Below are 14,449 nucleotides of genomic sequence, written 5' to 3'. Positions count from 1 at the left end.
AGGAGGGGTAATTTTCTGAGCGGGTGTTACATTCTGAAACATTGCACAATATTACACATATCTTAAATACCTTATACAGTCTCCTCCAAAAGCATTGGAATGCCAAGGCCAATTCTGTTGTTTTTGCTATACACTGAGAGCCATTTGGGTTTCAGACGAAAAGGTGAATATGAGATGATTTTTCATTTTTCAAAATGAAAAATCCCAAAAATATCAAAATCAAAATAAAAAAATATTGATTCATGTGACTGGCAGGTGTTTCTTGTTACCCAGATGTGGGAGAAAGACAAGCCATTTTGAAGCTGAGAAAAGAAGAACAATGGTCATAGCCCGTACAAAAATTTGGAATATCCTGAAAAACTATGGAGGAAGAAAGGATTGGATCATAATCCAAAACACACAAGCTCATCGGTCAAGTAAGGTGGAGGTAGTGTCATGGCTTGGGTTTGCATGGCTGCTTCTCGAATGGGCTCACCAATCTTTACTGATGATATAACTCATGATGGTAGCAGCAGAATGAATTCAGAAGTCTACAGAAACATTCTGTCTGCCAATTTACATTTCATTTCTCAATCTATTTGGGAGGAACTCAAAACACACTGCCAACACAACAAAGGACTCCATCAGGGGAAAAAAGTGAAAAGATTTAGACTGGCCAAGTCAATCAGCAGACCTTAACCCAGTTGAGCAGCATTTCACCTCCTGGAGAAGCGACAGAAGGGAGAAACCCCCAAAAAGAAACAACAACTGAAAGAAGCTGCAGTACACAGAAAATCATCACAGAAGAAGAATTCAACAGTTTGGTGATGTCAGTGGGTCTCCGGGTTGAAGCAATTATTGCAAGCTAGGGATAAGCAACCAAATATTAAGTGTTATTTAATTTACTTTAAGTCTATCTGTTCCTATGCTTTTGCTCACCTAAAAAAATCGGATGGTCTGCCACCAAAGGTGCCATGTTCTATGTAACACATCTATTTGTAAATATCAGGAAAAGAATGATGAAATTCCGATCTATCATGTCATGTTCATGTTTTGATCTCAAAGTCAATGGTCTTCAGGATATAGCAAAAACAATAGAATTGACCTTGCCATTCCAATACTTTCGGATCTTTTTTTTTTAATTTAAAAGTGGAAATAAACAGAAGGTTTTAGAATTTTGAAACATTTAAAACATATTAATATTTAATTAATATTCAAGATTCTGCACTATTTTCCCTAATTAAATGTAGGCAGATTTGTGGTACTGACCATGTTAACTGCTTTGTACAAAAGGTCAGATTTTCCTCATGCCTAATCTCTTCTATTGAAGCATGTGTTCAGACGACACTCCAACGAATTTGATCTAAAATGGATCATAAGGTTTTGCACAAACTTGTGGAGTCCATGCGAGGTCGAGTGAACACTGTAATTAAAGCAAAAAGGAGACGTACCAAATACTAAGAAGCTCTGAAATTCATGTAAATCTTACAAAGATTCTACTTTTCACTCGTTGTCAATAAATTGTAATGAAAATTGTTATATTAAATTAGAAAAGAATGCAAAATGGAAGCATTTTCACTAGTGGTCTTAGGCTTTTGGACCCCACTGTATATGTTTTGATATCTCTCTCTCTCTCTCTCTCTATATATATATATATATATATATATATATATATCTTAGGACCTTATCCTGCCTAACTAAGCCTATATACTGTATACACAGTGTACACTGTATACTGTATTGCTATTATTTTGTGTTTTGATTTGGTTGTAGCTAAATGAAATTTCTCACCTATTCCTTCCTTCCTGGCATATTGTTTTACTGGTTGAAGACTGCTGTCAGTTAATCTGGGTTGTTTGGGCATGATTTCTGTGATGCAAATAGGATTAGACATGGGAAAAGACATGGATGCAAATGGGATTTTATTATAAACCCAGACATGTGGGGTTTGGAGATCTGGGGGACATTGTTAAAAATGTTTCTAACTTATTTCATAGCAAAACATTTTAATCCACAATTTGGATTTTCCCAGTTTTTACACAGTATGTTGCTATAAAATGATTGCTGAAAATGTTAACTGAACTTGGGGTAAATATCCAGTTTAGTAAGAAGCCTTTTTATCTGTCAGTGCATTCTCAGAGAAATTAGACATATTTATGTGAATGTTTTATTACTTAATAAACCAACATTGAAAAGTTTCTGTTTTTGATATTGCTAGTTTGTGAAAAAATTGCGGTCATTACTCACCCAAGATGCTGTTGCTAATTATAAAACACATAACAGAAAATGTATCTTGTAATGTGATTGGTGAGGAACGTCTACAGAACGTTTTAGATAATCAGATCGTTGAACATGTAAATGTTAGCTAGTAAGTTATTTTCACTAACATTTGTTTAAGTCAGCTTGCTATCTTAATATTTAGCAAGTTAGCTACAAAGCACAAAATATTCCATCACTCAGACATTTGCCTGCCTCTATTGCATTTAACTGATATCTATAGGGTTTAACCAATTACTCTCAACACATTCAAGACACACCAAAAATTGGGTAGAAAAGTCACCACTAGTGAAAATGCTTCTATTATGCATTCTTTTCGAATTTAATACAACAATTTTAATTACAAATTATATTATTCACAACAACCTGAGTAGGATCCTTGAAAGATTTACATGAATTTCAGAGTTTCTTAGTATTTGCTACGTCCCCTTTTTGCTTTAATGAAAGTGTGCACTCGACCTAGCATGGACTCCACAAATTTATCCAAAAACTTATGATCCATTTTAGATCAAATCCACTGGAGTGACGTCTGAACACATGCTTCAGTATAAGAGATCAGGCATGAGGAAAATCTGATCTTTTATACAAAACAGTTAACATGGTCAATATGATAGATTTGCTTACATTTAAATAGGGAGAACAAAATAGCGCAGTATCTTGAATATTAAATATTCAAGATATTGAACATTTACTTTCTTTGTTTTAATGTTTCAAAATTCTAAAACCTTCTGTTTATTTCCAATTTAAATGAAAATGACAATCCCAGATTTTCAGTATGGTCTCAGACTTTTGCACCTCAGTGTATATACTCAGAAACACTCACTTTGCTCTGCAGAGACACCTAACTCAATAGATATGCTGATTTAACCAAAAAAAAAAAAAAATTGCAAGCTTGTTTAATTTATTGCAATGTCATTTCTGTATTTCCTGTAATTGTTTTGTTTTGCAGTGCTGGTAGCTTGTTATGCAGTGGTTTCTTTGTAGTTGATTAATAAATGCTGCTCTCAGATGTCATGAGAAATGAGTAATTAAGTGCTGTTTGTCCAGTGCTGTTTTCTTTCCACGGAAGCTCTTGCTTGACCATACTGGCATTAATATGTCTTTCACGGTTGCTCTTATTACTTGTATACCTTTGTACTTTAAAATGTATATTGTGCTTTAATGAGTGCAGAAAAAAGTGCTCCTTAAAATCAGACTGAGTTAATGCTTAGTTTGGCATTTGGTATTTCTTTCCCAAGTGATCTAGTTGAAAAGGAGATCTAATCGATTCCCTGTGGCCCTTGTTTGACCTCATATTGATGTTAGTGCCTTACAGAAAGGGCAAGGCCTTGTTACATGACCTTATTATGTAAAGCCAAGCAACTCCCCATCTTTGTAGCTTTGCTGCGCTGTGGATACCTAAGGGCATTGTTTTTTTTTTTTTTTGGTGAACTTGGTATGTCTTGCTAGTGGATATTTCTGTATCTGTGTTCAGTAATGCTGTGGATTTAAGTCAGAAAACAAAAGCTCAAATTCCTGGGATGTGGGTATTTATTAGCTGGTGCTGTGAAATCCTGATTCACAGGAATCTGAATGCAAACTCACACTAGAAAGAATGTATTCTTGAAAGCTTCAGTCCTGTAATATTTTAATATTTGTGCCTATGGCATGCATTTTTTTCTTTTCAGGTTACAGAATATTTTGCATTTGATTTTTTCTCATCACATAATTCTTACACTTTATTTTGTAAGAATAAACAGCAGTTCATTTTCATAGTGTCTGTGTGTGTTTTTTGTAATTTGCAATAATTCGAATAATACAGCTTACCTGGATTATTTTTCTTGCATTAGGAGAAAGCAGACATACAGTCCAAACAAGACTGATCTTCGGTTAGCAAACTGAGTCGTTTCACAATCATATTTTGATATTCTATAATGTTAAGTGATATTTGATCATGACATGACAGTTGGCATGTTCAGTTTAATCACAACCTACTGCAAATACAGTATGATGAAAACTATATATTAGTGTATTATATATTAAAAATATATATAACAGTGGTCTCTGAGACTCTGAAGTTACTGATGTCAAATGTGTCTTAATGGAGAAGTTGCCACAATACTAATGATTGGTATGCCTTTAACAGATACACATAAATGTTCAATATTTTGTGCATCAGTGCAGTGTAAATGAGAAAAAATGTTCTAAAAATTGTTAAATTGTTAAAAACCATATTTTTGCCTGTAACAAAGTATTATCTATCTATCTATCTATCTATCTATCTATCTATCTACTAATTTGGTAATTGAATCACTTACTGTGCATATTGGAGAGAATTAGATAGGGCATGTGATATGCCAAAATCCTTTAATAAAAAATGTGCATGTGTGTAAAATTGTTTAGCCTTTCAGAATACCATTTAGAAAATGCACTGCTTTAAATATTTTCATATAACTGAATATTTATATGAAAATATAAATATAAAGTATATGAATATTTAGGACCTTAAAGGAATCACTTTTTTCTTCTTATATTTAAATTAAATTTAAATTATACGTTTTATTATACTACATCATACTTTTTAATATAAAAAAAAACCAGGACTATATCATAATTATATCTGTCTTATACATTAGACCTTATTAGTGTACTTAATGTTCAAAGAAAAGCAAAAATAAGTGTTGTTAGCTGAAGCTGTTAATCATGACTGTGTTTTGATGAGCAGCATTTGCTTTTCTCCTTACGCCGGTGTGTGTGTGTATGTGTGTGTGTGTGTTTATAGGCCTTACAGAATAACTGCTAATTGCAATGGCAGTTATTCAGTTTGGTAAATACATGCACTGATTTAGCTGAAATAGCAATGCTAATTTGGCATTGTCTACCTGTTTATATGAAAAGATAAATATTTCTGCAAGTGTAATATTGTTATAATATTAAATATCATTATATCTAAAAATCAATATTGAATCAATAATTTTTATTGTAATTTAAATACTGTTATAAGAATTGTTGTATCGCCTGTGAGTATGTGGATTTTTTTGTTTTTGTTTTCTTTCACCCGAGTACTCCCGTGTGAAATGGATTTGTTTTGAAGTGGCGGTTGTCAGCTGAGCTCACATGTGAATAGCTGATAGGTCAATAGCTGACACCAAATCCATATTTGCTCACTGTTTAAAAAGGGACTTCTCTTAGCTTTTAGTCATTTATTTATCTGTCTGACTGGAGCTGTTAAATCAGTCTAACCTACTAACAAACTCAAGACACTGATAAAAAAAAATAAATAACCAATACAGTTTAGTATTTAGCGTAGCTGACTTACAGCTCCAGAGTCACTGGTTTGATCCCGAGCTCAGGTTACTGTCTGTGCAGAGTTTTACATGTTATCCTCATATCTGCATGGATTTCCTCCAGGTTCTCCAGTTTCCTCTCACCTCCCCAATACATGCTGGTTGGTGGATTGGCTATGCTGAATTTCCCCTAGGTGTGAATGAATGTGTGAATGTGTATGCGTATGGACTGGCACTTCATCCAGGGTGTATTCCCACCACATACCCAGTGTTCCCAAAATAGGCTCCAGACCCTGACCAGGATAAAGCAGTTACTGAAGATGGATGAATGAATAAAAGCAGTTTGTCCATGTCGAACAAAGTTATTATTACATGTTTAAAATTTGTTATGGAGCACATTACCAAATCTGAACCTGACTTTGTTAAGAAGTTTGTGTTAAGAAATAAGACTATGGGACATTTTTAAATCACTAATATATTTTCACGTATATCTTTATACATATTTCACCAAAACCACCAAAAGTCCTCAATTTACAGGTCAGACCACATACACAAAGCTGGCTCTACCTAAAACACATCTTAAGGGCCTGCTTAGCCATTACGCCCAAATTAATGTTGGCCTATTACTGTATGTTGTCAGTAAGGTGTCAAACACAGTTATAGTGAGTATAGTAAATATGATTGTTTGGATATTTTGTGTTTCATCATGGCTATGTCCTAAATCCATACTACAAACTACTAAAGGCCCAAACAGTATGCCATTCCACCTATAGGACAAAAGATGAGGACAGAAAGTTAAAATATAAAGTTATGTTTCTGTTGTTATTGCTATTAGTTAGTTTACACTAGAGACCCTGCATCTGCAGAACACAGTACAGCAGACCGGGTTTATTGTTGCTTATCAGTCCTGTCGGTGCTTTGGACAAGCAGTTTAAAAGAAATAGCTGAACAAAACGTGCAGATTTCTAGCTTCTGTTGCTCTGCGTTTGTTTGTAACCCCACACAGTTCTTCACTATCAATTAAAAATATTATAAATATGTACTGTAAATAATATATATAAAGGCTAATATAGTTTCAACATGTAGTCACCTAATACAAAGCATAAAGTGCTGATATGGATTATTCTCCTGCTGAAGTGTTGCCAATACGCTACATGTAAATGTAAATGTACAAAGTAAATGTTATGTCTCTTAACTACACTACGCAAGGACTAATGTACACTAATCCAGGACTAGGGCAGTTGATACCCAGGCTTAGACTCAACACTGGCTGAAAAGAGGATCGAGCCTTCACGATGAATGTTTGAATGTCTGAACTATATAAAGTGCTGTTTGTTAACAAATGTGCTTGAATGGTAGTAATGATAATGATATGAAGGATAATCAGGGAACTGTGAATACAAATCATGTGACAAATCAGGTGACTGGCCTTGTAGTTCACTGTGATGCTGAGGATCTTGGGAAATGGAGTTCATACTCAGGACTCCATCAGTGGACGATGGATAGATTTTAACCAACCGGACTTCTGCCGAAAACTGTGATGAATTTACTGGTTGCACAATTGCACTATTTGTCCATATAGTACACAATATTAGAAGGGATTTATTTATAATTGCACTATCCATTGCACGCAGATGAGGATGGTTTCCCGTTTGAGCCTGGTTCCTCTCAAGGTTTCTTGCCACCGTCGCCTCTGGCTTGCTCATTAGGGATAAATTCACATATTTACAATATATATTTTTTTAATCCATTTATTTCTGTAAAGCTGCTTTGTGACAATGTCCATTGTTAAAAGCGCTATACAAATAAAATTCAACTGAATTGAATTGAGTTGACTGAATCAGGCGGTGACATTATAATTGTAGGGATTTATGTTCAGTGCATGTGAAAGTTAAAGCAATTTTCATCAGTCAAGTTCTTAAAAAGATCACACAGAGTATGTTCATTCTGTTTATACCACAGAGACAGCATAGACAAATGCAGCTGTTTATTCTGCCACCGTCTCAACCCCATCTGATGGTGCTGATGCAAAATTAGTCATTCTGGTAAGGAAAGCCTGTATTCAGATCCTGCTTAGTGGCAGAAATAATCCTGTGGTAGGCACTCAGACCTTAAACCCTTCATCCTTCATGTCTGTGTAGATGTAATATTTTAGAATGGAGACTATTAATATGTTTATTAAAGGTTTAGTGAAAATAGCATTAGTTCCAAAACAGTGGTGAGAGTAGAGAGCTGTGTTTGTACTCCTGCAGGTTTCTCTCAATAATCTTTAGACTGAGGAGAGTGAAAACAGAATGGATCAAAGCTATGTTTGGAATAGGCAGTAGTGGTCAGGCCCCAGCAGCAGCATTGTTATGACAGGGACTGCTTCCACAGACAAGGTAATAAGGATGAGCCAGTAGTATCCAAACACATGGAGCAGGGTCTGATGGTCAAATGGGGCAGAGAAAGACAGCTCCATATAAGATGCTCTCAGCCAGTAATATAAGCATGTCAGATGGTATGAGACAAATAGCTGGAAGCCTCTATTGGAGAGGACCTGCCACATCATTCTGGACACTGATTAGTGCAAGAGAGGGGGCTGCTGGGGGCTTGCCTCTGAGCCTATTTCATCTCATCCTTCATCTGCGGACTTTAGAGTATGATAAGTAAACAGAGAGAAACCGTTTACTCTTGCATTGTATTAGACTTATGATTAATCCTCTTTCATTGAAAAATGCTATTTTTAAGTGTATATACTCCTTACAAAACAGTACAGTAACACGACGTTGTTTTAGATGGAGGTTATAATTCTTGGTAACACTTTATTTTAGGGTTGAGTAATAAACAATTTAAATGCAACATGTAGTTTATTAATTAAAGATTCATGATTAATTAACAGTCATAGTTTAAATACAGTTTATGTAATGTATAGGTTTCATAAGCCTTTTCTCATGTAGTATAATAATGATTATATTTTTAATTTATAAATAAATGACTATTTAGACCTCAACCCCAGTCTTTGAACCCCACTGTGTTGTACAGTTTCAACACTCTTCAGCATCTGATAGTGAGCTGAGGAGCCGTTCAGGACCTGGATCAGGTGTGTTAGGACAGAAAAAACAACTGAATCTTTATAAAGCAGGGGACTGGAGTTCATAATCCCTGTCGTTCTGTTGAAATTGATTAATTAATGTAAGTTTACATTATTAATGTTTACTTATGTTTAATAATATAGATGTAATAATATAGATATAGCTATTGAAGCAATGTTTAATTAGTAACCTGTGTATTAGAATAGTTTCCTACTGAACTGTAAATTATTGTTACTTAATTCTTTTTTGTAATTCAATTCCTATTTTTATTCTCTTTTGATAAACTCATTATTATTGTCATAGCATCATATCTGCCACTTTCTTATCAGTTGCAGTGACCATAACAAATACATACCAGAAATATATTCTTAATAAATCTCCATGCAGACAGATATTGATTGTATCAGTGCACAATACGGCAGACTTTCAGACACCACAGACCAAGCAAAAGCAGCCTGGTTGTATCTCAAATGAAAGACAATATCTGACAAATAAAGGTAAAAAGAACCAGAACCTTGGTCCTCTGGGGGAAGAGATTAAGTTGTGGGAAGGGGCAGTAATGATTGAAATAGAGACAGGGTATTAAATGTGACAAATCCTTGGCTTTTAAGAGAAACCTGTTTTCACAGGTTATAATCCACTGTCCCATCTGGAGTAACCTCTCACAAGTGGAGCTTCAGTGTTTCTTGAGGATTCATGGTTCTATAATTTTGTAAATTTGCAAAAAATTCACACAAGTCATATGAGAAGTTATAAATGTTTTATGTTAGGGCAGGGTTAGTGGTTGTAGCTTTTATTATGACTTTTCAAATGAAATTCACTTATATTGCTCTCTTTGAAATATCTAGAAATGTTGTTTCAGATTTATATTATAATATAGTGAATGAATTGAATTGCTGTCAATTGCAGGTTAACAACTCCTACAATGCTGCAACAAAACACTTCATCTGGATCTCAGAACTCCTCCAAACACAACAGAGTTTGGCTTTTTTTGAGGCAACTTCTGATATTTTCTGCCTTACTGTTTGCTTCTTGTGGAGCAATCTACATAAATCCCTCACACTCCCCTGCACAGAGCCCCATTTACACCCATCCATCTTTCTCTATAGTGCAGTTTAGAACCAAATGGCCCACATATTCACCTTCTCTGACAGCAAGGATGAGGAGGAATCTCTTATACTGAACTGAGGAACCAGTACCTGTGCAGCGTTGCTGGTGTCCTGTTTAAAAATCCATATTTAGGTCTGGATATAGAGATGGTTCAAGTTCAAGTGGAGTTTATTGTCATTTCAGCCATATACAAGTACATAGTGAAACGAAACAACGTTTCTCCAGGACCAAGGTGCTACATAAGATGACACAGAACAACACAGAACTACAAGGGACTAGATAATTTATACATAAAGTGCACAAGTGCAAACATGTGCAAAGAGCACAGGACAGTACAAGACAGTATAATGACTACTGGGACAGACAATGGGCATAGTAAGTCCCAGTGCAGCGCCGACCGGTACACAGTTCTGTTTAAAAGTGAACCTAGTGACAATAGTGCAAAGAGTACAAGATGTGGATTCTCAAATGTTGGACTATTGTGATTGGGACCAGGCTTTGAATTGGTGTAGTAGTTGTTCTGTTTACTTGGCAGCGTGTGTACTTTGACCTCAGCTTCAATTCTAACAATTGTTTTTTTTTTTTTTTTACCAATACAACGATTAAAATGAAAAGACATTCATACATCCCCTGCACGTGATTGTGTGTCAGCTCTTCTGCAGAGTCGGCTGCAGCCACTGAAGCCTCCATACCAAATTTGAAACGCCAGAGTTCACAATAAAAAAAAAACTCCCTCTTAGATCAAACATGGAATGATAACAGAGCATCAGACATGTGGTTGCATAATTTGTGGCTTGAATCGCCATCACCATTAGAGCACTATATCACTATATCACTATATCAACTTATGGGAAACATTTTATTTTGGATGATAACTAAGGTTTATTCACTGCCTCTGCTTTGTCATTTGCAACTGCAGCATTGTCTCACATTGGATTGTATTCAGAGATTTATCAGGTTTTGATACTGAAATTCATTATTCAGAACTCAGTAACTCTAGACTTGCGTGAGAGAGATGTGGGAGAGTTTTGGACGTGTGGTGGATTTTGAGTAAAAAAAGTCATGTATCTCAGTTACACGTGATTCTAAACTTGAAATTAAGCACGTGTTCTTGTGCCGATATTGGCTTGAGCAAGGAGCATTATTAAGTCCAGGGCTGAAATTTATGTTTTGGGTATTATAAATATGCTGAGAAAAACTATGGAACGTCATATGAGGCCAATATTAAATACTTAAATGAGATGCTATTAGTTCATTAATCATATTATCCATTTAAAGACCCATTTTTTCCTGCTCAGGACGGTGGAGAAAACAGCATCTTAGTCAGAAATATTGCTTATCTTTAAGACTAAATGTTTTATGAACAATATAACAACACTTAAAGTGTTAACAGCAATTAACTGTGATTAATGACTAGGACATTTCAGACATCACTATATTGTTAATATACTAAAATCCTATTAGACTATTATTCGAATGCTTGCCATTCTTCTTTTTGTCTCTTGCGTTTATGTTACATTATTAAATATTACATTTGATAGATAGAAAAAGAAAATGTGATCTGTTTATTCGGTCTGCATTTTATATCCCCCAAGCAAGTGCTTGTGTATAAAGGCAGTGGTCTGGATGCTATTGAGGAACCTCATCTCAGACATATCTACTCAAGGAAATCTGCCAACCTTGGAGATGTGAGCTACACACAAGTAATTATAACAATCTGAGCGGGCTGCCCAGAAAATCAACTTAAGCACCTGCATAGGCTGACTCTGAATACAGATAACTATCGCTGCATAAATATTGATGTAACATTTGAACTTAAGTTGTTGACTCTGAGTAAAGCCTGGAGTCAGTTTTCACACGAAAATACTGAAAAGAATACAAAATAAAAGTTGCTATGCTAAAAATGAATGAAAACAAAAATAACTAACTACATTTTATAATTTCTCTTTCTTTTAACCAACAAATAAAAAAAAAGATATGATTTAAAAATTCTAATAATGTGAAAGAGTGGATATTCTCGAAGCACTTGTACGAGATGCCGTGACCTTACAGCACATGACATTGATTTTCTTACACTTCCATTCAGTGCTATGCTTTTGCTATATGAAAAGGCCCATGGTCCTTGCATAATTTCTCTCCCTCTGACACACAATGTCAGCCTTTGAGTCCTGGCGCTGATTCTGTGGTGATGCCCCTGGGACCTCCTCTGCGGAGAAAAACAGTTTGCTTCCTCTCCTCTTCACTCACACACAACAAACATCTTCAGACTATCTTCTAGCCCTCCTGAGCACCCGGGAGATGGGGGAGTGCTGAAACCAAGGACTTTGGTTAATGAAACTGGGCTTTGAATTTGTATGTCAACTCTCATGCGCTGTTCAGTTGGCAATAGATGTATTGTTGACCCCAGCCTTTTCTTTTTAGCAATACAGCAATACTTCATGAAAGCAGACATTCATACACCCCCTGCACATGCTTGGGGAACATCATGGTGGCTGGTGTGTTTGTACAGGTGGGAATACATTTGAATAACAACAGTACTTTGATTAAGAAAGCAGGTTTGATTACAATGCCCAGTTTCCTCAGTGGCCCAGACAGACTAATATGCCACATGCACAAATTTGTAAATAAGTTTACACAGCAAAAAATGACATCTTAAACGGTGAAAATACTAAAAAAAAAACAATATGTGATTTTAAATGTGATATTAAATCTGTTTCTGTAGCTTTTTTTTATTATTATTAATTTCAAGCTTGAAATATTTTTGTTCTCTTGGCAGATTTTTCAAATTTCAACCATTTATTTCTAGAAAGAAGAAAAATGATCTGCCAATAGAATTAGATTTGAAGCTTGAAATGTGTAAAAGCATCTAAAATAGGCTGAATAACATTATATTTAATTTATAATAAGAAACAATAGTTAACATTTGCCCATATACAAGATTTTTCACTTATATATGATATGATATGATATGATATATGAAAAATCTTGTATGGTTAAGGTCAGGAAGAAAGGCAAGTTCAATGTCAGCTTTGCGTACAGCTTTATTCGTATGTGGTGCTGTCGTATTCAATAAATGGGGGTTGATGTGTCATTCAAATTATACACACTGCATATTCAATCTTTCTTACTGAAGCTGTTCAAAAAAATCCATTCTTCAGAACACATTAAAATCTCCAATTTCTTTTTTTTTTGGCCAGAGTGAAGCACGAAGGTTCAGCTGGAATTCCATACATACGTGATCGGATGTAAGTCATCTTTGACCCACGAAACCTGAAGATGAAGTTGCTATGGAAACTACTGGTGCTGCAGTCATTCATGGGGTATCTTGCAGGTAATAGGATCTTATTAAGAATTTTCTTGATGCATACCAGCTACTCTTTGTGAAGTCACCTTATTCATATGTATTTAGGACAGGTTTGCTGTACAAAGAGGCTGAGCCGAGACCGGAACTAACACTTCCAAACACTCCCAATTGGCAAACATTCATCACATTTCTATAATAAGATACACATAATGGGTTTGAGGGATTTAATTAGTATGCTAAAATAACAGGATCTGAGCGGACAGTTCAGAGATAAAGGGTCAGCTGCTAGTGAGAATATTGTTTTGAATAAAAATGAGGAGATTAAACAGGAAATTAAGATTTAAAAAATATATTCATATGAATGTACTGATAGCCGGACCAGGTGGATTAATAATTTTCTGGGTTTTTTTCTAGGCTAATATTCTATATCTCGTTGAAGTTAGAGTGATTAGGGAAACTGCACTGCAAAAAAAAAATCTTATCAAGGAAAGATATCGTGAATGTTGTGCTTCTTCTTTCGGCTGCTCCCATTAGGGCTCGCCACAGTGGATCAGTGGTCCGCATATTTGATTTGGCACAGTTTTTACACCGGATGCCCTTTCTGACGCGACCCTCCCCACTTTTATCCGGGCTTGGGTTGCTTAGGGCTTGGGACCGGCACAGGGAGTGCACTGTCGTGTGCAACCCCAGTGACTGGGGCTGGTTCTCTGGCCGGGAATCGAACCTGGGTCGCGGCGGTGAGAGCACCAAGGCCAAACCACCAGTCCTCCAGGGACCCGCAAGTAAAGATATTGTGAATAAAGGAAAATATATAATATTTCTCATTATGAGATTATTATATAACAAATATAAGACCACTAAGCCTATTTGCAGATATATTTACTGATACAGTTTAAAGAAGCAAAATGATCTGCCAATAGAACAAGACAATTTCAAGCTTGACATGAGTAAAATATCTATAAATAGGCTTAATAATCTTATATTTGTTTAAAATTTTTAAATCTGATAAAGAGAAATCTTCATTGATTTTACCTTTATTCAAGATATTTTAATTTGCTGACGTATGATTTTTTTTCAGTGTAAGCTAAAAAAAATGACTATTTTCTGTATGTTGAAAACCCAGACTTATACATTTATATGTCTTAAATATAAGCCTAAAAAAACTCAAAGTAGAATATTTACATTATTCATTTTTATTCAGCACTTCTCACTGTTCATGACCACAAAAGAAAATCCTCTAACCTACAAAGAAATATTCTCTCTTCCTCTCACTTTCTCAGGATATTTTACAAAATATACTTTTCTATAAATAATAATAAAGTGAAATGTGTGAAATGTGATGTGAGTTTACCTAATATATATATATATATATATATATATATATATATATATATATATATATATACATATAAAATTACATGTTTTATAGTTCTGTTTTG

The 14,449-nt window shown here is 35.1% G+C and overlaps 1 protein-coding gene across 1 annotated transcript in view; it reads left to right on the top strand.

Moving 5' to 3' along the window:
• The window catches only part of cntn4 (contactin 4), a 158,116-nt gene that overhangs the window by 14,927 nt on the left and 128,740 nt on the right, over window positions 1-14,449 (top strand). The window contains exon 2 of the mRNA XM_026918278.3: window positions 12,904-13,037. Within this exon, the coding sequence (XP_026774079.1) occupies window positions 12,983-13,037 (55 nt within the window). The 5' untranslated portion in view covers window positions 12,904-12,982. The remainder of the gene's footprint in view (window positions 1-12,903; window positions 13,038-14,449) is intronic.

Source organism: Pangasianodon hypophthalmus, chromosome 2 (genome assembly GCF_027358585.1).
Source record: "Pangasianodon hypophthalmus isolate fPanHyp1 chromosome 2, fPanHyp1.pri, whole genome shotgun sequence".
Classification (NCBI taxonomy): domain Eukaryota; kingdom Metazoa; phylum Chordata; class Actinopteri; order Siluriformes; family Pangasiidae; genus Pangasianodon; species Pangasianodon hypophthalmus.
Note: the sequence above shows the minus strand (reverse complement) of the source record. Positions and strands in the feature narration are given on the sequence as shown.